The sequence below is a fragment of the Canis lupus genome, chromosome 15 (assembly GCF_048164855.1).
Source record: "Canis lupus baileyi chromosome 15, mCanLup2.hap1, whole genome shotgun sequence".
Taxonomy (NCBI): Eukaryota; Metazoa; Chordata; class Mammalia; order Carnivora; family Canidae; genus Canis; species Canis lupus.
In genome coordinates, this window is record NC_132852.1 from 38,967,163 (window position 1) to 38,989,998 (window position 22,836).

Genomic DNA, 22,836 nt, shown 5'->3' on the forward strand with positions numbered 1-22,836 from the left:
ATTTCCTTCACTATTTAAAAAACACCCAAATTCCTCAATGTGAGAAATATCAGTTATTACTATAGATTTGATTGAATTTTTAGTGTGATTTTCACTAATTACAGAACTTGGAACATTTATAGTAAGAATTTCTTAGTTTATTTAGTAAAAAAATAATGGCTTATTGAATTTTCTGGCTGTTTCCATCCTAAGTACTCATTGTCCTGTTTTGTCATTAATTCAAGATGGTCAGGCTTCACTGACGTGTTTCCTATTAAAATAACCAGTCATCTCTTAAATGGCCAATCTAACGTGAGCATTTAAGACTTTATCTTTCTTGGGATGCCTGGGTGGCTCAGCAGTTGAGCATCTGCCTTCGACTCAGGTCATGATCGCAGGTTCTGGGGATCCAGCTCCACATTAGGCTCCTTGATCTGCAGGAAGCCTGCTTCTCTCTCTCCCTCCTCTGTTCCCCCTGCTTGTGCTTTCTGTCAAATAAATGAATAAAATCTTTTTTAAAAAAATCTTTTTTTAAGTAGGCTCTAGATATGCCATTCTTGACCTCATTTATACCCTCTTATTTTTTTGTGGGCTTTGGACATGGTGAATTCTGTCTTAAATCCGCTTTCCACCCTTAATCACTTAAGTATTTTTATTTCTTATTCTGGTCTCAGTTCAGTCAAGCCTAACTCCTCCACACAATTAGGTAAGGTTCTTGCTGCTTCAAGCAGTCATTAGTCCTTTTTGGGACCTCTATGTACTATGTGGAAGTATTTATCTTGTATTTTAATATTTGGCTTCCTCACTAAATTCCTTGAGTACAGGGATCTTTTTTTTTTTTTTTTAAGATTTTATTTTATTTATTCATAGAGACAGAGAGAGAGAGAGAGAATGAGAGAGAGAGGCAGAGACACAGGCAGAGGGAGAAGCAGGCACCACACAGAGAACCTGATGTGGGACTCGATCCCGGGTCTCCAGGACCACGCCCCAGGCTGCAGGCGGCGCTAAACCGCTGCGCCACCGGGGCTGCCCAGGGATCTTTTAACATAGGGCTGAGCATAGTGCCTGATACATAGCTTGAATAAAAATGTATTGAAGTGAGCTTCAAATAATTCGATATGTGTAAACAAGTATACTTGTGCAACAAAATATGTCCACTAAACTACCATATTTGAAATCATCATAGAAATTTTAAGTAAACAAAATATAACCAACCAGAACAGTGAGCTCTACTATTTATCTTAACATGAGGGTTTGTTTTGCGAGTTATGCTGTCTCTCTAACCAATATGACGACCTAGGGAGAAGGTATAATTAAGTCTGGATTTGGAAAATTATTATTCATTTGATTTCTAGGCTGGTAAATCAAAGACTTCTGGAAGTACAGTCACAAGTTGAAGAATTGCAAAAGTCTTTACAAGATCAAGGCTCAAAAGCAGAAGATGTAAGTTTTAACGTGTGCCAACTATGGTGCAACAGTTTCACAATGTTATTTTTTAATTGTCTCTATCAAAATAATTTATAATTACATTGGTAATAGAAAAGAAGCAATATTTTCTTTTTACTAACATTCCTTATGAAAAAGACCAGACAGTACTTCATTGTCTGTTTTGGAATCACTCGGCTAGGAATTAGAAGTTTATTTGTAGTTAATAACTAAGGAATTAATTGGTGGTGGTTTTCATTTGTTTGCCTTAGAAAGTAGGGAAGCTACTTTTTTTTTTTTTTTTTAAGTTTTTATTATTCACTTACATACATTAACCTCTACACCCACTGTGGGCCTCAAACTCATGACCCTGAGATCAAGAGTCACATGGTCTTCTGACTGAGCCACTCAGGCTCCCCAAGGCTTTGTGTTATAAATGGACTCATCTCAGTATTCAGAATATAGGGTTTTTCCTTCAGGTCAACAGCAAAATGCTAGTAGAAATTAGCATGTTCAAGTAGAAATTTTTTATGTGTAATTTATATTTTTAAATATAATGCTATCCCTAAAAATAACCATCTCAGAATTTCTGAATCCTTCTTACTATCCTCAGCCCTGCCCCACTCAAATATAAGTTCAGTGAGCTTTTTTAATATTCCCTTATACTTTGCATATCTGTCATAGCCTTGCCTGCTTGACTGACATGCTCACGTTAGAATGTACTAAATGTGTTGAACCAGAAGAACTAGATGGACTTTCATGTTTTCATACTCACTGTCTAAATTATCACAGTGCTTATGAAGCACATAGTCTGAGTATCTAATGAAGTGTCAATTAAATTTTGCAAATCCTTTACATTCAATAAGCAGTATACGGTGGAACTACAACTGTAGAGTGTTCAAAAATAGTGTAAAGAGGAGGAAAGAAAGCCTTAATTTTAGTGATCAATCTTTGCTTCAGACAGTTGGCTCTTGTTTAATTATTGCTGGTGTAATTTTCTATAAACTCTGGCTTTTGAGTATAAATCTACATAGTTGCTTTCACTGATAGTCTTTTTGGAGAATTGTCAGAACCATAGATATATCATTTCTATCCAGCCTTGTTAATGTAGGAGCGTATGAAAACAAAAGGAACCAATGAAGGGACCAGTCTATTACTCAAAACCTGTGAATATTAGATAAAAAAGCTCATCATTGACCTAATTTTATAAGTTTCATAAATATACATCTATCTTCTATTAGCAGTATGCTCTTCCTAAGATCACTGACTTTAGTTTGTTCTTCAATTAGTGTGTTGGTAGTCCTTCTTAGATCCCAAATTGATTCCTAGTTCCTAAAATTGTCACCAACATCTAAACTACCTTAATTCCCTTATTAAAATGGAACTAGTTTGAAATATCATGGTTTACTTTTAAACATGTTTTTAATCCAGAATGCTCAACCAGAAAGAGGTGAAGCAAAACAACATTAGTGTATTAAAATCTCAGTCTAAGTAAGAGGATATTAGAGATGAACCAAAGTGATTTCTTCAGTAAAATCACTAGATCCCTTAAACTAAGGTAAATATAAACTTTGTTTACAAAACTTTGAGGAGACTTTTTGTTGATTTGTTATGGGAGAGAGGGGAAGGGCATGTGGTCCGTAGGAATGGCCGAAGAAGTCATATCAGCTCTACCTTAGTGTTACAGTCATAGCTATTATACATACTTGATTCACTTACTTGTAGCAGAACGTACAGAAGGAGTTTATTCTGTTAAAAAGTAATTTCGCATAGCCTGATTTAGGTATCACTGTGGTGGTAATGAAATCTAATTAAATATGCTGTGTGTCATTAAAGAGAATATATACTTCAGAAGTGAAATGCTAGCCCTGAAAGTACCCTTTGCATAAGTTAGTTTATTTAACTGCCCAGATGCTAAAGAAATGTGTTGCTCTAAATTCTTAGATATATCTCCTTAGAGTTCTTTTATATATATATAGAAAAGATTCAGATAGGAACTTCCTTTATTGTGATATACCTCAAAATGGTGAGAAGAAATAAATGGTGTGGTTCTTTCCCCCAGCAAATGTTTGATGTTTTTGTCTTCTCTTTCACTAACCTATAGTGCTGCATCTCAGGAATATGTAGTACGTAGGACAACCAACCAGATGGAACTGATCCTCTCTGAAGAACGGCATAATTTCTGCCTATTTCTGTTACCAAAAGCATAGTCCTTTCATGTGACCCTAAGTCAGAGAGTAGGATGGTTTACACATTTTTATTATTATTTTTATGTCATTTATCTTTAGCATGGAAACAGAAAAAGCATTGTTATATCCAGTCATATGGATAATTTGAGCTAGCCACAGTGTATAAAACTCAAGAGAACAAGACAGGATGAGGAGACCATAGAAGAAAGAAAAATGTACATTTTTTTAAAAAAATGTATAACTTTTACCTCTGTTCATGAATTACTAAATCGTTCCTTCTATTGGCTGCTGTGTTTGCTTCATACTAATATGTCCTCTCTGTCTCTTGGCATGGTTTCTGCTCAAAAGGCTATTGTAAGTATGGCTTTCTATTCATTTCTATATATTGAGCAAATTTTTTATTTATGTACATTCTCTTCCATCATAATTTATGGTATTGAAATTTTTAATACAGGAATTTTATATGCAGTGAATATATTATTTGCCTTACAGGTTTATGCCCTTTACTCTTAAGATATTTAAAGGATATTGAAAACTTAACAAGTCAAACCAAAAAGACACCTGCTCTTATTTTTTCCCTCATCCCACTTCTGCTCTACCTCCATATTATAATTAGTACATTTATTTTAAAGATTTTATTTATTTATTCATGAGGGACACAGAGAAAGGCAGAGACATAGGCAGAGAGAGAAGCAGGCTCCATGCAGGGAGCCTGATGTGGGACTCAATCCCAATACTCTGGGATCACACCCTGAGCCGAAGGCAGACGCTCAACCACTGAGCCACCCTAATTAGTACATTTTTATAAATTATTTTGAGGCTTGCTATTGCAGTCTGGCCCCTCCTGCCCCCTCTATAGTAGTAACAGTCTTCAGTGGAGAGGTGGTGGAGTATAAGAAGCATGGAAGTAAAGACCATGCACAAACTTTGGAGTCTGGCATACCTGGATTGTTTTTTGTTTTGTTTTGTTTTGTTTTTTGTTTTCAGACCTGGGTTATAATTCTGGGTCTGCCACTTGAAAGTTACGGAATGTCTCCCCAGTCTCACCTTTCTCACCTATAAGATGAGTCTAATATTGTTCACAGTTGTGAGATTAACATGAGACTGCATATGATATACTTTAGTGCAGTGCCTGGTATATTAACCATTCATGAGATAATTATTGTGTATTATCTCAGGTAAAACTAATTTTGCAGGGCACCTGGGTGGCTCAGTCAGTTAAGCATCTGCCTTCAGTTCAGGTCGTAATCCGGGGTTCTGGGATAGAGTCGCATCAGGCTTCCTGCTCAGCAGTTTTCTGTTTCTCCCTCTGCCTGCCGCTCGCCCTGCTTGTGTTCTCGTGTTCTCTCTTTCTCTCTCTCTGTCTCAAATAAATAAATCTTTTTAAAAAAAACTTTTTTAAACTAATTCTGCTAGAGCCCAGTCAAAATGTAAATGCAAAATTACAGGTATTTAGAAAGTATTTTCATTTTACTGCCTGTATTAAAGAAGGAACAAAGTAACAATTGAAAGGTAACAGGCGGGGATCCCTGGGTGGCGCAGCGGTTTGGCGCCTGCCTTTGGCCTAGGGCGTGATCCTGGAGACCGGGGATCGAATCCCACGTCGGGCTCCCGGTGCATGGAGCCTGCTTCTCCCTCTGCCTGTGTCTCTGCCTCTCTCTCTCTCTGTGACTATCATAAATAAATTAAAAAAAAAAAAAATTAAAAAAAAAATTAATGAAAGGTAACGGGGGCAGCCCCAGTGGCCCAGCAGTTTAGGTGACTCAGCAGTTTAGCGCCGCCTTCAGCCCAGGGTGTGATCCTGGAGACCCAGGATCGAGTCCCACATCCGGCTCCCTGCATGGAGCCTGCTTCTCCCTCTGCTTGCGTCTCTGCCTCTCTCTATGTGTCTCTCATGAATAAATAAATAAAATCTAAAAAAAAAAGTTAACAGGGTTTATTGCCCTTTTTTTATATTTGGGGGAAGCACTTGTAGGGGGCCTTGCAGTCCATTGATCTTGGTATAGTTGACATATTGAGCAAAGAAGTAAACTTGATAAACTCCAGAGCTCTGTTACAATGGGTGTGAATAAACAGTTACATAGTCATTTTTAAATCAGGTGACTGAGGAACGCCTAGGTGGCTCAGTGGTTGAGCATCTGCCTTCAGCCCAGGATGTGATCCTGGAGTCCCGGGATTGAGTCCCACATCCGGCTCCCTGCATGGAGCCTGCTTCTCCCTCTGCCTGTGTCTCTAACTCTCCCTCTCTGTGTCTCTCATGAATAAATAAAATCTTTAATAATAAATAAATAAATAAATCAGGTGACTGAAAATCCAAGAACTTGGTGTGAAGGTTTTACCCCCTTCACTGCTGCTTTTGACTGGGCAGGTTGTTTTATAAGCCTGTATTAATTGGGTTTGGCTGAATTTATCTCAAAGTGGAATGTTTCATAGAATTCATTTATAATATGTACCTTACAAATGTTAAGTTTAATTATTAAACCTAGTGGTCCTTTATCGAATGCTATTAGTTTTTATTTTTAGGCCAATCCTAATATCCTGCTTTTTAGGAGACCATGTGTGTGTTGTTGTTTTGAGAGAAAAACCACACATGTGAACTGGGGGGAAAGAGGGAGAGAGAGAATCTTTTTTGTTTGTTTGTTTGTTTATTAAATATTTTATTTCTCTGAGAGAATGAGTGACAGAGAGCACAAGCCAGGGGGCAGAGGCAGAGGGAGAAGCAGACTCCCCGCTGAACAGGGAGCCGGATGTGGGAATCAATCCCAGGACCCCGGGATCGTGACCTGACCTGAAGGCAGACACTTAACTCACTAAGCCACCCATGCATCCCAAGAGAGGGAGAATCCTAAGCAAGCTCCATGCCCAGTGCAAACCACCATAGGGCTCGATCTCACAATCCTGAGATCTTGACCTGAGCCAAAATCAAGTACCCCTAGGAGACTTTTTTTTTTTTTTAGATTATATTTCTTTTAGAGAGAGAAAGAATTCTCAAGCAGAGTCCCTATTGAGCCTGGAGCCCCAACAGGGCTCCATTCTAGGACACTGAGATCATGACCTGAGTTGAAATCAGGAGTCAGATGTTTAAGTAACTGAGCCACCCAGACACCTCCCCTAGGAGACATTTTTTAAAAACACCTAGTTTGGGATTCCTGGGTTGCTCAGTGGTTAAGCGCCTGCCTTTGGCTCAAGGCGTGATCCTGGAGTCCTGGGATGGAGTCCCACATCAGGCTCCCTGTATGGGGCCTGCTTCTCCTTCTGCCTGTGTCTCTGCCTCTCTCTCTCTGTGTCTCTCATGAATAAATAAATAAATTTTTTTAAAAAATTAAAAAATAAAGAAATAAAAACACCCAGCCAAAACTGTGTTTTTCAGTAAATTAAATTCTATGCATACACCATCCTTCACATTCCCATATATAATCACAGAAATTATTTGTGTGCATATTCAGAAATCTCTGAGTAGGTCAGCATTCATGGAAATTGATCCCATTCTCTATCATGATGCAAGGAAAATAATATAGATAAAAAATATGTTAGGGAAAAAATCTATTATTATTAGAATTCTACCTGCCTATTAAGTCCAGGAATGGTAGGTCTATATATAAGTGGCCTTTTTATTCAATTCTTCCTGACTATAAATAGATGATTCAGATATACAGTTTCTAGGTATTTTATGCCAAGAGAAATAGACTTAGGTACATTGTATGTTTTAAGCTCTTTGACCAGAGAATTTACTGAGAACCCATTCAGAGTTGATTACTATTGTGCTGTTTATTTTTACAAAGTAATTTATTAGTTAAAATGTTAAATAAATTTTTATTATTTTTCATTTTCAGTCAGTTCTTCTAAAAAAGAAGCTGGAAGAACATCTGTAAGTATGAAAGCTGTTGAATCTCTTCTGTTCTCTCGTGAAATAAAAGTATTTTGTTAGGTTATTACAGAGGATCTAGGCAATGGCACAGGTGGCCCTGAGGATAGGGGAAATTATAAGACACATTCATAGTGTCTGAAGGGTCATCTCCATCCAAGGTCCTTAAATTAAAAATAAGTACTGCTTTAGAACTGTTTTCTCAAATAGGATTCCAGAGTTTTATATCTTTGTGATAGTATGTCTAACCATAGTTAGGAGTTTGAGACGCTAGATCAGGAAGCAGAAACCTTTTTCTATAAAGGGCCAGCCAGCAGTTACCCTAGGCTTTGTAAGCCATGGTCTGTGTCACAACCACTTAGTTGTGTAGTTTGAAAGCAGCCATAGATTATATATAAACTGATGTGACTGTTCCAATAAAACTTTATACAAGAACAAGCAGCAGGCTGAATTTGGCCCACAGACTATAGTTTGCCAGTGCTAGAGTATAACTAGCTGAATCTTCCTTCCTTCCTTCCTTCCTTCCTTCCTTCCTTCCTTCCTTCCTTCCTTCCTTCTTAGCTTCCTAGCTTCCTTCCTTCCTTTAGATTTATTTATTTATTTATTTATTCATGAGAGACACACAGAGAGAGACAGAGGCAGAGGGAGAAGCAGGCTCCATGCAGGGAGCCTGATGTGGGACTCGATCCTGAGCCAAAGGCAGACGGTCAACCACTGAGCCACCCAGGCAACCCAGAATCTTCCTTTTTAAAGTACTACAGAGCTTAGCAGCAGCAGATTTTTCAAACATTTCCTTGAATTGCAAATATATGAAAGTGACTTTTTAATCTAAAAGTGAAATAAATTGTAAAACGTTGCATTTGTTTTCTCATGATGAAATCTTCATCCATTTTTATCTTTAGCTGAGGTTGACATTGTTAGGAATGTTTCGTGATTTTTCTCACACCCAGTAACAATTTTAATGCTTCCTATCACTTTCTAGGAAAACTCTCCTAACAAACATTGAGCGGGGGTGGTCATGAACTGCTAGCCTATTGGGAATGTTACAGTCTTCCACTATAGTAAGCCCAACATCCTCAGTATCACAGAGAGAAAATGACTTGTTCTACAATGATGGGAAAAAAATTCTATTATCTGGTAATTTGCCTCATGCTATCCTTTTTTTTTTTTTTAAGGTGGGAAAAGTGAGATAGTCCTAGCAACTGACACTTGATGGCAAATCTAATAATGTGCAGATTCTTTATGTACTAGTAGAAGAGAAATGTTACCTTCTAACCATTGTGAGGTTACCTAGAGTCAGGATTCAGTACTGAATTCTGTCCTTTTTTCTTTCCTATTTCTGTAATGCAAAAAAAAAAAAAAAAATGGAATGCCTGTTGTTTCATAAAACTGACCATTATTCTGTGTTCATTTACATGGTAAATATCTTCATCAAAAAGAAGTGATGATGAGGCCTATTAGTCTCCTGTGGCTACCATAACAAATTACAAAAACTGGGTGGCTAAACAAAGCAGAAATTTATCCTCTACCAGTCCTTGAGGCTTTAAGTTTATAATCAAGGAAGTCAGCAGAATTGGTTCCTTCTGGAGGGTCTAAGGGAGAATATGTTCCATGCCCATCTTCAGGTTGGCTGCTAGCAATCCTCAGTGTTCCCTGATTAATAAATAACACTCCAATCCCTAACACCCCATCTTCACATGGCATTTTTCTCTCTACTTTTTATCTTCACATGGCCTTTTTTTTAAAGACACTAGTCATTGGACGTAAGGCCCACCCTGATCCAGCATGATCTCATCTTAACTAATTATATCTGCAAAGACACTGTTTTCAAATGATGTCACATTCCTAGGTATAAGAGGTTAGGATTTCACCATATCTTTTGGGGGAGATAAAATTCAATCCACAAGAAGGTCCATAGACATTTCAAAAGGTGATCATTCTCATGCAAATTAAAAACTACAGTGAAGACTATTTTACACACACAAAATGTAAAATTTGAAAATCAGACATACTAAATATTGCCAAAGATGGTCAGCAGAGGTCATTCTAATCCATTCCACTGAGTATACATCAGTTAGCAAACTGAACATGCACATATTCTGTGACCTATCAGTTCCACTCCCTACATATACTCTAGCTTCCTAGAAGTGCTGTTACCATTTCTAGGTGTGTGTCAGGAGACATGTAGTAAGTGTGAAAAAATGTTGTTTGCAATCATAAAAAGGTAGAAGCAATACAAATACCACCGGTTTGTAAAATAGTAGCTAGAAGGAGGTATGTTCAAACAACAGAACACTACAGTGCAGTAAAAAATATGTAACTTGGGGCTAACACATCAATATAAGTGAATCTTAAGAGCATGGTGTTAAGTAGAAAATGGAAGTCATAGAACAATACATATAGTATGATATAAAAAGCAAAATTTGGTAAAATGCACCAATATATTGGTTAGGAATACACACAGGCTCATCACAAAAGTCATGAGAAAGATTAAAATTCTGAGTTTGGGTTCCCTAAGGTTCTGGAATAATTTCTGTTTCATACCCTATTTCTTTACTGGGCTTAAATTTTCTTATTCTCTTAACTACTGTATATACTGATTTTTTTTTAAGATTTTATTTATTCAAATGACAGATGCAGAGAGAAAGAGGCAGAGACATAGGCAGAGGGAGAAGCAGGCTTCATGCAGGGAGCTCGATGTGGGACTCTATCCTGGGATCACACCCTGTGCCAAAGGCAGATGCTCAACCACTAAGCCACCTAGGCGTCCCTGTATATACTGATTTTATATCTAGATACATCACACTCTCAACAAATTTGTTGAAAAAGAAATAGGCTTATTAAATTTTCATTTTTTTTCTAGGAATAGGATATTATAAAAATTGATTAAAAACTTTATAAAGGTTTTATAATGTGAAAATCTTATTGCAAACATTTTCTAAAAATAAAAATAGAGTACTATCCACCAATAAAAAATTTGTTGAAAAAGAAATAGGTTTATTAAAGTATTATGCATTAAAAAGACCAGAAATAGACTTTAAAAAGTGATCTGGGGGATCCCTGGGTGGCTCAGCGGTTTAGCACCTGCCTTCAGCCCTGGGCATGATCCCGGAGTCCCAGGATCCCAGTCCCAGGATCAAGTCTCTGCCTCTCTCTCTCTCTCTCTCTCTCTCATGAAAGATAAATAAAATCTTTAAAAAATAAAAAGTGATCTGTTTTCTTCAGGTTTTTTTTTCTGTATTTTCTTCTGATTTATGCAGCCTTTTTTCCTCTTATATTACAAAGTGTCAAACTAAATACCATAGAATTGCACATATAGTAACTAACAGGAAGAAACATATTTTCTGTGCATTTTTTACTCTTGTATTAGGATATATAACTTAGATAAAGTATACAAACGCTAAGTTCTAAGTTTGTTGGATGTTTTTCTACATAAATAGGTATCAACCTATAGAATCAACAGATCAACATACAGAATACTTCCAGCAACCCCCCAGGAGTCTTCATTCTATTCTATTTTTAAAATATATATGAAATTCATGTCAGATTAGACTTTTTATCCCTTTTTTGTTCATAGCAGCTGCATGCTATGCAACTGTATCCCAGAATAAAGAACATAGATCTTTTCATTTCAAGTGGGGGGAAAAAAGCAGTAGTAGATGACAATGTGTTACATATTTTGTTACAGGGAGAAGCTTCATGAAGCCAATAATGAATTGCAGAAGAAGAGAGCCATTATTGAAGATCTTGAACCACGATTTAATAACAGCTGTGAGTTTTTCCTAATTAGCATAGTTATTTTTAATTGAAGTTGACATATTATGTTACTAATTATCACAGTTATTTTGTGTGTGTTTTTTGTTTGTTTGTTTGTTTGTTTTGTTTTTAAGATTTTAAAAGAGAGAGAGTATGTGTGCATGCAGGAGGGAGGGGCCCAGGCAGAGGAAGAGAGAGAATTCTAAGCTTATGCAACACTGGGCTCAATCTCATGACCCTGAGATCATGACCTGAGCTGAAACCAAGAGTTGGATGCTCAACAGATCAAGCCACCCAGATGCCTAGTGATGAGTTTATATAAAGTTGTTTCTTTCAGAAATAGGTTCTATTACATATTCTAGCAATTAAAGAATTTATCTTATTTACAGAAAGAGTGTATAATCATCTTTACAGTATTTCTAATTATAGTTCTGAGTTTTTCCTTAGCTGTGGATGCTAATGAATATTTTATGAAATTAGCTGTTTTCATAGTATGTTTAAGTCAACCAAACTTTTACTGCTTTTGATATTTATACATGTAAGTAGCCTGACTTTATTAAAGCTTTTATGTAGAGCACAACGAAGATCTTCCTCCCTCCCCTTTTTTTTTAACTGTGGTGAAATATACATCACATAAATATGACCATTTTAAGGTTGCCTGGGTGGCTCAGTCCATTGAGTGTCTGACTTCAGCTCTCTGGTCATGATTCCAAGGTCCCGGGATCAATTCCCCAAGACGAGCTCCATGTTCAGTGGGGAGTCTGTTTCTCCCTAGTCTTCTCCCTTACCCCCCACCCTCGCTCGTATGTGTGCGCTCTCTAACACATAAAATCTTTTTTAAAAATAACTATTTTAACCATTTTTAAGTATATAGTTCATTGACATTTAGTATATTCCCATTGTTGTACAAACACTATCCATTCCCAGAACTTTTTCGTCATCGCAAGCTGAAACTTTGTTTCTGTTAAACAATAACCTCCCATTGTTCCCTATCCTCCCAGCCCCTGGGAGCTACTGTTCTATTTTCCTTCTCTGAGAACTGTTCTAAGTAACTCATCTAAGTGGATTAATACATTTTCCTTTCAAGTCTGGCTTACTTCACCTAGCAGAACATCTTTCTTTTTCACTTCTATTATCTCCATGTTGTTGCATGTATCAGAATTGAGCTGAATAATAATTTGATTATATATATTGACCACATTTTGTTTATCCACTCATCTACTGATGGATACTCTTTAATTTATGCATTTCCAGGCTGAAGTTTTTATTAGAAAAACTTTCTATAAAAACAAAAAATTACAGGTTTTTAAAATATAATTATATATAGGAGTAGACCAAACACTTTCAGTGCTGTTAACTAATCATTTTATCATTTTGAAACATTTTTCAGGTTGTTACAATCTAAAAAAAAATTTTTTTTCACTCATCTGTAGCCTTAAAAATTGAAGAATTACAAGAAGCTTTACGAAAGAAAGAAGAGGAAATGAAGCAAATGGAGGAACGATATAAAAAGTACTTAGAGAAAGCCAAAAGTGTAAGTATGAGTTTCTAGGCTTCTCACTCCACTTTCCGATCCTGTTTCACTGGTCATCCAATTTAGGACAAGTACAGTGACTTCTTATATCAAGAGCTATCAGGAAAAGAACAAAAAATCTTTTGACAAAAAAAAAAAAAAAAAAAAAATGCTGAGGATGAAACAATGATCCAAATAGATCACCCCATACTGTAGTTACTAATTACAAAGAGGAAAATGGTCCTTTATGTAGAAAATAAGTGGCAGTCCCCTCTTTAGGGTAATAATCAAAATTAGCTACACAAATGATAGGATAACAAGCAGATGTAGTGTCATTATCAATAATATGTAACCTGAACCTAAGCCATCTTTTAGACCTAACTTTCAGTTTCCAGAGAAAATGAGATTATTGGAACAAGTTGAATAATACCTTCAGGAAATAATCAATTAAATCCAGAATTGGGGATAAAAGTCAGTGTTATGAAAAACAAAAAAAGCCATTGGAGTATGGGGGGAGCACAAGAAGCTCTTCTAATTTAAAAGATCCCAAAGGGATCAAAGTGCCAAATGTAACCTTAATCTTTGGATCCTGAATTGTGGGTAAAAGGAGGAGTGATTTATCAAAAACATTTTGGAGACACCTGTGGAAATGTATATTTGGACTGAATAGTGATGACTTACAGAATTGTTCATATTCTTACAGATGATACTGGTATCATGATTGTGTAAGAGAATGTCCTTAGTCTAAGGAGATGCATGTTGAAGTATTTGGGGGTTACATGTCACGAGATACACAGATTACTTTACAGTAGGCTCCCAGACAAGCGTGTGTGTGTGTGTGTGTGTGTGTGTGTGTGTGTGTGTGTCTGGAGAGAAGATGTGGCAGTGCAGCAAATGGTAAATTGGGATTAAAGGAAGTGGGTTTTTTCTTCCCCTCTTTCAGTTTTCTATAGCTTTGATCAGTTTTAATAGTAAAAGTATTGGTTCAAAAAGCAAAATGACGCTTCCCAGAAGACTGCTAGTTGGTCAGCTAGAATTGCATCACATGCCCATGCCTAAACCAACCCACTGGCAGAGGTGATGGGGTCACAATGATGGGCTTTTTAACCATCAGGACCTGCTCTCCTAGAGTAGAGGGCTGGTCAAAGGCAGATGGTAGCTGAGCCACATCAGAGGGAAGGAAAGGGAAGGGGAAGACACCTGTCAGTAATGTCTACTGTAGTATTATTTGTTAATTTTAAGCCAGAATTGCTTGCCATAATTGATTCTTACATAGCTGGAAGTTTTATATAAATGAAAGTTTTAACAATTGAATATTATTTCATACATTCAGATCTTAAAGTATCCTTGCAAGATAGCTTTATGATTCTTACAAGGTTTACCTTTAAGTTTGGGTTAATTTTTATTCATTCATGAGAGACACAGAGAGAGAGAGAGAGAGAGAGACTGGCAGAGGGAGAAGCAGGCTCCACGCAGGGAGCCCGACGTGGGACCCAATCCAGGGACTCCAGGATCACGCCCTAAGCCGAAGGCAGGCGCTAAACCGCTGAGCCACCCAGGGATCCCAAGTTTTTTTAAGTAACTGCTTCCTTAAATGTTATAGCCTTTAAATTGAAAGTTTAAAATTTTTTCTTTGTTCCTTTTTGCAGGTTATCCGGACTTTAGACCCTAAGCAGAATCAAGGAGCAGCACCAGAAATACAAGCTCTTAAAAATCAGCTCCAGGAACGGGACCGACTGTTCCATTCTTTAGAGGTAGTTTGCTATACTATACAATAAGATATTTGGTTTTTGGTTCTTTATTTTCTAGGACCCTTGCTATATACAACTGTGTCCATGAATTTAGATAATTTATTTTATTATTGAATTTTCATCTTTACATGTTTACATGTGCTTGTTTTTTTTTTAGAGAGAATATGAGAAAACAAAGACTCAAAGAGAAATGGAGGAGAAATATATTGTTAGTGCCTGGTACAATATGGTAAGAAAATAATACTTCAAAATTCTCTGCAAAGTTCAATGAATATGTAATATTTATCATACTATCTGTGTTGTAGAAGTAGTTCTACCAAATGAATCTGAAAGTAATTGCTATCCTAACACACACTAACCAAACCTAATACTTATCATAGGATTGAAGAGCAGAAATAAGAACCATCATAATCAGGGTTAGGAAGAATTGAACACATCATTATCCCTAGAGGATAGATAAATGACAGTGTGATTTCTGGGCCTCAAAACCATTTTATTCTAGGAGAAGGGGACTTTAATAATACCAGAACATAGTTGTAGTAAGTGTTTATTGTGTGAGATTACTCCATTGCCTTTGCAGGAGTGGTACTTACAATGAGGATGGTTTGGAAAATGTTCATAGTTTTAAACCCTGAACAACTGGAGGTTTTGAAATTGAATTTTCTAACACAAAAAAGTGTTAAAAATATTGCAGGGGAAAATAAATGCTTGTTAACTTCCTGGGCTTCAGTAAGATTTTCTGGATATGAATAGCTGTGAATTTTGAAGAGTGCTGCTGTATGTACTTTTAGTTTTGTCCTAGACCTGTCTTTTTTTCTTCATTGTTTTTCTTCCAGCAAGACCACTTCTGCCTTGGCAAAATGTTTGTTGCCTAAGACAGGAAATTGAACCAGACTTTTTCCATCATCCCCTTCTCCCCATCCCCAACCCTACAGTTATGTTGCCATTGTTTCCTTTTTACAGTTGTAACTGATACTGTGTCTTAAAGGGTGATGTCCCAGGTCTCCAATGATGGGATTTGACCTTTGTCAGAAATTCCTGTAATTTCATGATATGTCCACATTTATATTTGCCTTGGTTAAAACAACATATTTCATATTTTATCACAATTTAAAAAAACAAAGGAAATCAAATTGGGTTTAGAATACTATTATTGTTAACAAATATAGATTTCTTGAAAATTAAAAAATAGGGGAAAACTATTTAAGGAAGTTCTCTAAGTACTAGTTCTGACTCCACCTATTCTCTTTCCTCTTGAAGGGTTAGTGTTAGTGATCTTGGAACTCTACCCCTCAATCCTTATTAGTCATTTCATAGTTTTGATTGATTTGTATGACTTCACATATTATGCTTACAGAATTGAATTTATTTATTCTGTGACATAATAAAGAATAGCAGGTCTATAGAGAGTGAAGAAATAACTCCTAGTAGACTCACACAAGTTATGTTCTAGTAAAATTAGCCAGTAACAGCTTCATACGTACATTCAGAAAGTTCTGCATCCCAAACTATTGAATGGAAGGGAAACGACAAGCACCGGGAAAAGGCATTAAGTATCTCAGAGTGGCCTGGTCATGGCTCCTGCAGTCTTAAAGGTATGTGAAGAATTGGAATAAGTTGGTTAGAATGTGAAAGTGAAAAAAAGTTAGTATATTTAATATAAAATATAATCGGCAATATATGTAGCCAAATTAATAAATTAAAGACTACCAGTAGCTATTTGTCAGTTTTCTTCAAATTCTTAAATGCTTTGATTTCAAATTGAGTAAAAAAACATGTTCTGGGGAAAAAAAAAAAAAAACATGTTCTGGATTTTCCCATTGGGAAAATGGAGAAATGTGAATTTGGGTGTATGCAATAGACCAAAATTCTGTTAAAGACAGAGAGCCCATGACCAATGTTTTCCCTAGATGCTAACTAACAAGTGCTAGGAAGATGAATGTTTGGTCTTCTGTCCTCTGTGCCGATCTGTCCAGTTCACTTTAGGAAAGCCCTGGGACTTTTCACATAACTTGGCTTATGCACCTGCTCTCCTTTTGGATCTCAGCTGCTTATTTCTTCCTTTCTTCCTTGTTGCAGTGCCCACTTCCTCCCATCAGTTTACTTGTGGCCAATCACTAGTAAGAATAGTCACATGCAGTTCTTTTTTTTTTTTTTTAAGATTTATTTATTTATGGTAGACAGAGAGAGAGAGAGAGAGAGAGAGAGGCAGAGACACAGGAGGAGGGAGAAGCAGGCTCCATGCCAGGAGCCTGACGTGGGACTCGATCCGGGGACTCCAGGATCGCACCCTGGGCCAAAGGCAGGTGCTAAACCGCTGAGCCACCCAGGGATCCCCCTCACACGCAGTTCTTAATATTTCCCTGGTCAGGGTTCCTTACTGCTTATTAAATAAGTATCTAGACCACTTTTTCCCTGATCTCCTCACAGAACAACAGGTTAAAAGGCGCACTCCCAGAGCTCTCCTCCCTCCTGTTAAGGTGCTCTGGGTCCAGCAATTGTCTATCCTGTCCTTTCTGAGCTAGTAGGCCATCCTACTCCAGGCTTCAAGAAAGACCCCTGGCTCTCGGTTGGGCCTTCTGTTGTGGACTGTCAGGAACTTTTCTTAATTTGCTTGAGAATACAAGCCCGCCTGGAGTGAAGAAAAACACCTTGGTGGTATGTATTATACCTAGTGTGGCTTTCCTCCTCAAGAAACGACATGTGCATTTGTGTTTTCCACTCAAAATAAGCCATATAATTTCCACAACCTCCTGTGAATCAGCTGCTACCAATTGATTGCACTTTTTGTCCTTCGAAAATCACTTTTTACATTTGATTTGAAAAGGAAATACAATGATTGAATATGGGTAACGTATTCTAAAATTCTGTCTCTATTATCTGGTGTTTTGGTTATTGTAAATTCAGAAAATTAAGCCTTAATTTTTCCAAGAGAAGATTTGTACCTAATTTTGGAACTAATATGTCTCTATAAGATTTTAATCTATAATGAACAGAATTAACATTCCTAATTGTGCCTTATAATGCAATGTGACAAATTCTGCATGATGAAATTTTCTTTTGTGAGAGTATGTTCCACTTTTTTTCATTGATTACTTTTTTTTCCTATGTTATATAGGGAATGACCCTGCATGAAAAGGCGGCTGAAGATAGACTTGCTAGTACAGGTTCAGGGCAGTCATTTCTGGCTAGGCAAAGGCAAGCAACCAGCACAAGAAGATCTTATCCGGGCCATGTTCAACCAGCCACAGCAAGGTAGACAAGTCTTGCCATCAGAATTAAAAAACACCCTGCATTCAAAACATACTTCTGTTACATATGACAACATTTCAGGAAATTCAGCCAGCTTATTTTTTGTCTCTTTTATGTTGGTATTTAGTTGTTTCTCATTTGAGGACTTTCTCTCTCCTCTATCTATATTTTAGTTTCTTGGTTCTTTATTTTGTAGTCCTTTCAGTTCCTTTTAATGTGCCAAAAATTTTTAAATGCCCAATTAAAAGTGTTGTATAATAGTGTAGTACTTTTCTTTGTATGAAAATGTCCTTTCCCCAATGGTGTAGGCTTTGTAATGAATTAGATTTTCTGCCAATAATTGATATACAATTTATATTCTTTATTGTGCCTCTGTGTTACCATGCTTTATAAGAATGTCTTTGTTTAAAGGGAATTAATCTTTTTATGATGTATTAATCTGTGTTTTCAATTGTTTTCCAAATGCACTTCAAATAACTTGCATATTTACTATATAAAATGATTGGCAAGTGCACTTTTTGCAAAGACATAAATACATTGGCAGAGGTGCTAATCAGATGTTACCTAAGGCACCTGATAGATTTATTTAGAGGGGAAAAAATGAGTTTTCCACATTGTTTTATAGGAAATTAAATTTGTCCGAAGATTTGGAAACTATTTTTAAAACATACATAAAATTTCATTATTTCTTGCTATCTTGTTTGCTGACAGAAGATAAATGCATTGGTTAAGTTATTTGGGGGGAAATTACGGAAGAAAAAAAATCAGGCAGTGCATTAATTTTTTTCTTGTTTTGGAATATCCTAGTAACTGAAGATCAAATTATAGCAATGTGGCTAACACTTACAGTTTCAATAGCCCTCCACATCTAAAAGATTTATTTTCCATATACTTAGAAGTAATAGGTAGCCTTACCTTTTGGACAATTTCCTGTTGACTTGCATCTCATTTTACTTATTCTTTAATATAAATCCTTCTATTTCTCAGTAATTCCTAAACCTGACATCCTAATATGTCATTAAGATCAATAAGTGACTTCTTGTATGTGATGTTATGACAGTCTCTTAACATTTTTTCTTATTCTATGTACTAGTCCAAGAATTTGCTACTGAATAGATTCTCTTGGGTAGTTGGTTGCCTTGAAGTTCTGAGATTTGTTGACAGATTGTAAACCATGTTCATTTACGTTGATGAATGGCTGTCAAGTAATAATGATTATAAAGCACTTTGTATAAGGTGCTATGTAAATGTGAAATATCATCCATTTGAAAATGAAATGCCTCTGCCTGACTTTCCATATTGGCTTAAGAATTTGGTCCCAAATTATATTTAAGTTCCCCTCCAGCCTTTTTCTTGCATCATGGCCAATTTTTTTTTTAAAGCAAAAAATTATTGAAATTAGATTGGTTGGTTGGTTGGTTCTGGTTTTAGATAGGTCACCTAAAAGATTTTATTTCATGTACTTGCTATTTGGAAGTTCAGGTTTCATTTAGTCCTGTATATTACATACAAATGAATAACACTAAATCAAGCTACATGTAATTAAGAATTTTCAGAAACCATATTCAGGTGTCTGACTTCAAATTCTTTACTGATTTTTTTAAGTAAATTGACCTATAAGTTAGTAGTGTTTTCATTTGTCCTCAGAAACTGTACTTGAAGAAAAGTATTAGAGTGTACACAGAAATGATTCCATATTCGTGCTAATTTTTTACATTAAATACAGAAGTCTGAGTGCAGTGTGAATGCTTCTGCCTGATAAGACTGTAAAGCAGGAAGAATTAGTAATAGTGGAGAGAACCACATGAATAGAATGCATTGTGGGGTTTCAGGAGGCTAAGCAGACCTCATCAACATAATTTTAACAATAAAAGATTAAAAACCAGTTAAGAGGGTTCTACCCATGTCCCCTTATTTCACAAATACCATAAGGATTTAACTGTTTTAAAACAGGACATTAACACTAACCTTGGTAACATCAATATTATTTGGAAATTATACTATGTGCAGAATAAGATAGATGAAAATAAAAGAGTCTATGAGCTATTCATTAAATGGATTGTATCCTATGAGATGAGAAGTTTTCATTTTAGTTCTATATTTACTGTCCCAGTCCTGGTCTCCTACCTACGTACCTACCTATCCACCCACCCACTCAGATATATTTCTCTGAATGGGAGGGAGGAAAAGGTGCCAGGCTTTTAGAAGCAAGTTTATTTCTTATTTTGCTTTGGCATCTTTGGCATGCTGTTATTTTGGTGTTTACATTCACAACTTTCATTTCCCTTTACCTGTATAGTTTAGTATGTTACTTTGATTAGATAGAAGAAATTCTATTTCCAAACATTCTGATAGTTTTTTAAAAAAGCAGGAATAAAACTTATCTGTAGCAGTAACAGCCCTGTTCCTCTTGCCCAGCTTTGGACAGGATTTATAAATCACTATTTCTCCAGTAATGGTTAATAATTTCTCAGGAGGTTTGTGAAAGTCTTAGCGTGCTTTATCTAGATGTGAGCTATACTGTGCTATATTTTTACAAATTCCTACTATACAGTAGCTTCATACAGTGGAGCTAGCCCTGGCCTCAGCGGTGGAGTAAGTACAGTGTTACTGCATTAGGTTGGAATGATCCATCCCTGCAGTGTTGAATTCTTACAAAAAGCTTATTTTCTGTTTTCCTTCTAACCAGGGTAAAAGAATACAAAGTAAATAACTAAAGAATATTAAAGAATAACATTTATGTTCTGCAGTGTGTACTTAGAAAGTTTGTAATTGGAAAAAATCCAACAAATATCATAGTTCACCACATAGGAAAAGAGAATAATACAACTGTACATTTCTTAAAAGAGTTTCAAAAACTCAGTCATTTTATCATTTGTCTAATTATTTGATAATAACTGACAAAAGTCGCTAAATAAAGGACCAATGTTCCAAAATTGATTAAGATTGAATTATTTCTGTTTGATAGCCCTAGCCTGGTAAAGTTGGCTTGATGAGATATGAGATGATTAGATAATAATAGGATAATTTTGTTGAAGTTTTACTGTTTTTGTTTATATGATAAAAGCTCAGTGTACAAAATTAAGCTAGATGTTATGCAGTCATAAACCTTGGTCTTTATATCTCATTAGTCCCTGCACAGGCATGAGAATCCACACTGTGCAAGTAGATCCGCAATAAGTGATTGTTCAGTGAAAGATGAGTTAGGCTGAAGAAAAGGTGATTTTATTGGCTACTTTATTCAGATCTCCTTTTCAGTAGCAGCTTTGTTTTTGTTAGCTAATGATAAGAAATATTTTTGAGTGTCCCTTGCTCCCAGACAAGCATTCATCTTTTCAAGATAACACCATGTTAAATTTCATTTTTTTTAAAATTTTATTTATTTATTCATAGAGACAGAGAGAGACAGAGACAGGCAGAGGGAGAAGCAGGCTCCATGCAGGGAGCCTGACATGGACTCGATCCCAGGTCTCCAGGATCATACCCTGGACTGGAGGCGGCACTAAACCGCTGAGCCACCCGGGCTGCCCAGATAACACCATGTTAAAAATATGAAAATCTCTATCCCAATATAAGAAGTATTTTGAAACAAAAATCTAAATTTTTAAAATTATCTTAACTTTCTACATTTAATTTCCAATTGTCTAGACCTTAGATTTTGGAATGTTACAATTATCCCCAGTGGGAACATGTGAGATTATCTGAAAAAGCATCCACAACCCACAGCCAATGTAAACCTAGCTAGTTTTACAGCCCCATGGATAAGAACAACCATGATCCTAAAATGAGAGAAAAATGCTTGGTTTCTTGCTTTTTGCTAACTGTAGAATAACATTAAGACAAAATGCTTTTTGTTGTCTATTCGTTAAACTATGGAAGGAAACTTTGACTTCTTAACCTTGTATTATGAAGGGACTCTTATCAAGCTGATGTAGCATTATATTTCTTCAAAGGCAAGCTGGTATGATACCCTGCAGTAGATGAAGGAGTGTACTAAACAAAAGAAATGGGGTATCAGAGTCTTTGAAAATTATTTTAGTGTGCTTTTTATTTTCCCTTTTTATAAGTTAAGAGGGTTTCCATTCAATATGATAATCTCTTTTTCTATAATCCCAAATGTCAAAATAGCAGTTTATTTTGGTAGTTGTACAACCCAGTTTCATTACATTTAGAAAGCAGTTTCAGAGCTTATTCTTTGTAACTATAATGATTCTAATATTTTTTATCATGAAGTTTTTATATGAGGAAGGGTATTCTCAGTGTATCTGTCATCCAATTTTTTACTTTCTGTAAAGCATATTTAAATAATAATTGGTGTATGTTCCTTTTATGAAAAATTTGAAAATGTTCTATTGTCCAATTTAAGCACAATAATTTTATTCTAAAGTTTTGTAGTAAAACTGTTCATTTTTCAGAAACCCAAAAAGCAAAATAATTTGCCACTGACACAGCTAATTTCTGCTTTTCCCCACCCCCCAAAAACCACAGAAGTATTACTTTAGCTTCCTCTTTACAAAATGAAGGACAATACAAATGTGATGATATACATCTCTTTTAAATCATTGATTATGTTCTTGGGAAGAATGAATGTATTGATTATGTTGTTAAATAGCCTTTTATCAATCCAATCCAACTCACAATTATCTATGACTTTAAAAACTTATGAAGTTTATGTAATGTTATCTTGAACTATACTTGGATCCTTCACATTGCACTTAAATTGATAAAAGGACATTAGTTTATTTGAGAAACTAGAGACCTGAACCTAATTATGGCAAGTATATGAGTTTTGACAGTTGTAGGGTGTCTATACATGTTCCCTAACAATTATTTATCAAAAATCATGTGATGTCTCTCTTCATTATTTTTCTATTTTCCAATATTTTCCAGTAATATTCTGTAAGATAGGTTTGTATGCCATATTTATAAGTAAACATAAAAATCTGAGAAAGTAACAGAAGGCTCTTAAGACAAATCCATTCCTAGAAATTAGAATGGATTATTGGGATAAGAAATGGCCTGATGATAAACAAGTATCTAGGTGGATAGACGTACTAATGCAATTCAAAATAACACTGTCTTAACAAATGTTCCTAAAGTGACAGT

The 22,836-nt window shown here is 35.9% G+C and overlaps 1 protein-coding gene across 5 annotated transcripts in view; it reads left to right on the forward strand.

Annotated features, from left to right (window-relative positions):
- Positions 1-21,775, forward strand: part of HOOK3 (hook microtubule tethering protein 3) — a 143,546-nt gene extending 121,771 nt beyond the window's left edge. For all 5 annotated transcript variants that reach the window (XM_072776678.1, XM_072776676.1, XM_072776677.1 and 2 more), the window contains 7 exons: positions 1,335-1,422; positions 7,427-7,461; positions 11,147-11,229; positions 12,648-12,748; positions 14,377-14,481; positions 14,636-14,707; positions 17,597-21,775. In XM_072776678.1, coding sequence (XP_072632779.1) covers positions 1,335-1,422; positions 7,427-7,461; positions 11,147-11,229; positions 12,648-12,748; positions 14,377-14,481; positions 14,636-14,707; positions 17,597-17,737 — 625 coding nt within the window. In that variant the 3' untranslated portion in view covers positions 17,738-21,775. The remainder of the gene's footprint in view (positions 1-1,334; positions 1,423-7,426; positions 7,462-11,146; positions 11,230-12,647; positions 12,749-14,376; positions 14,482-14,635; positions 14,708-17,596) is intronic.
- The last annotated feature ends 1,061 nt before the right edge of the window (positions 21,776-22,836 follow it).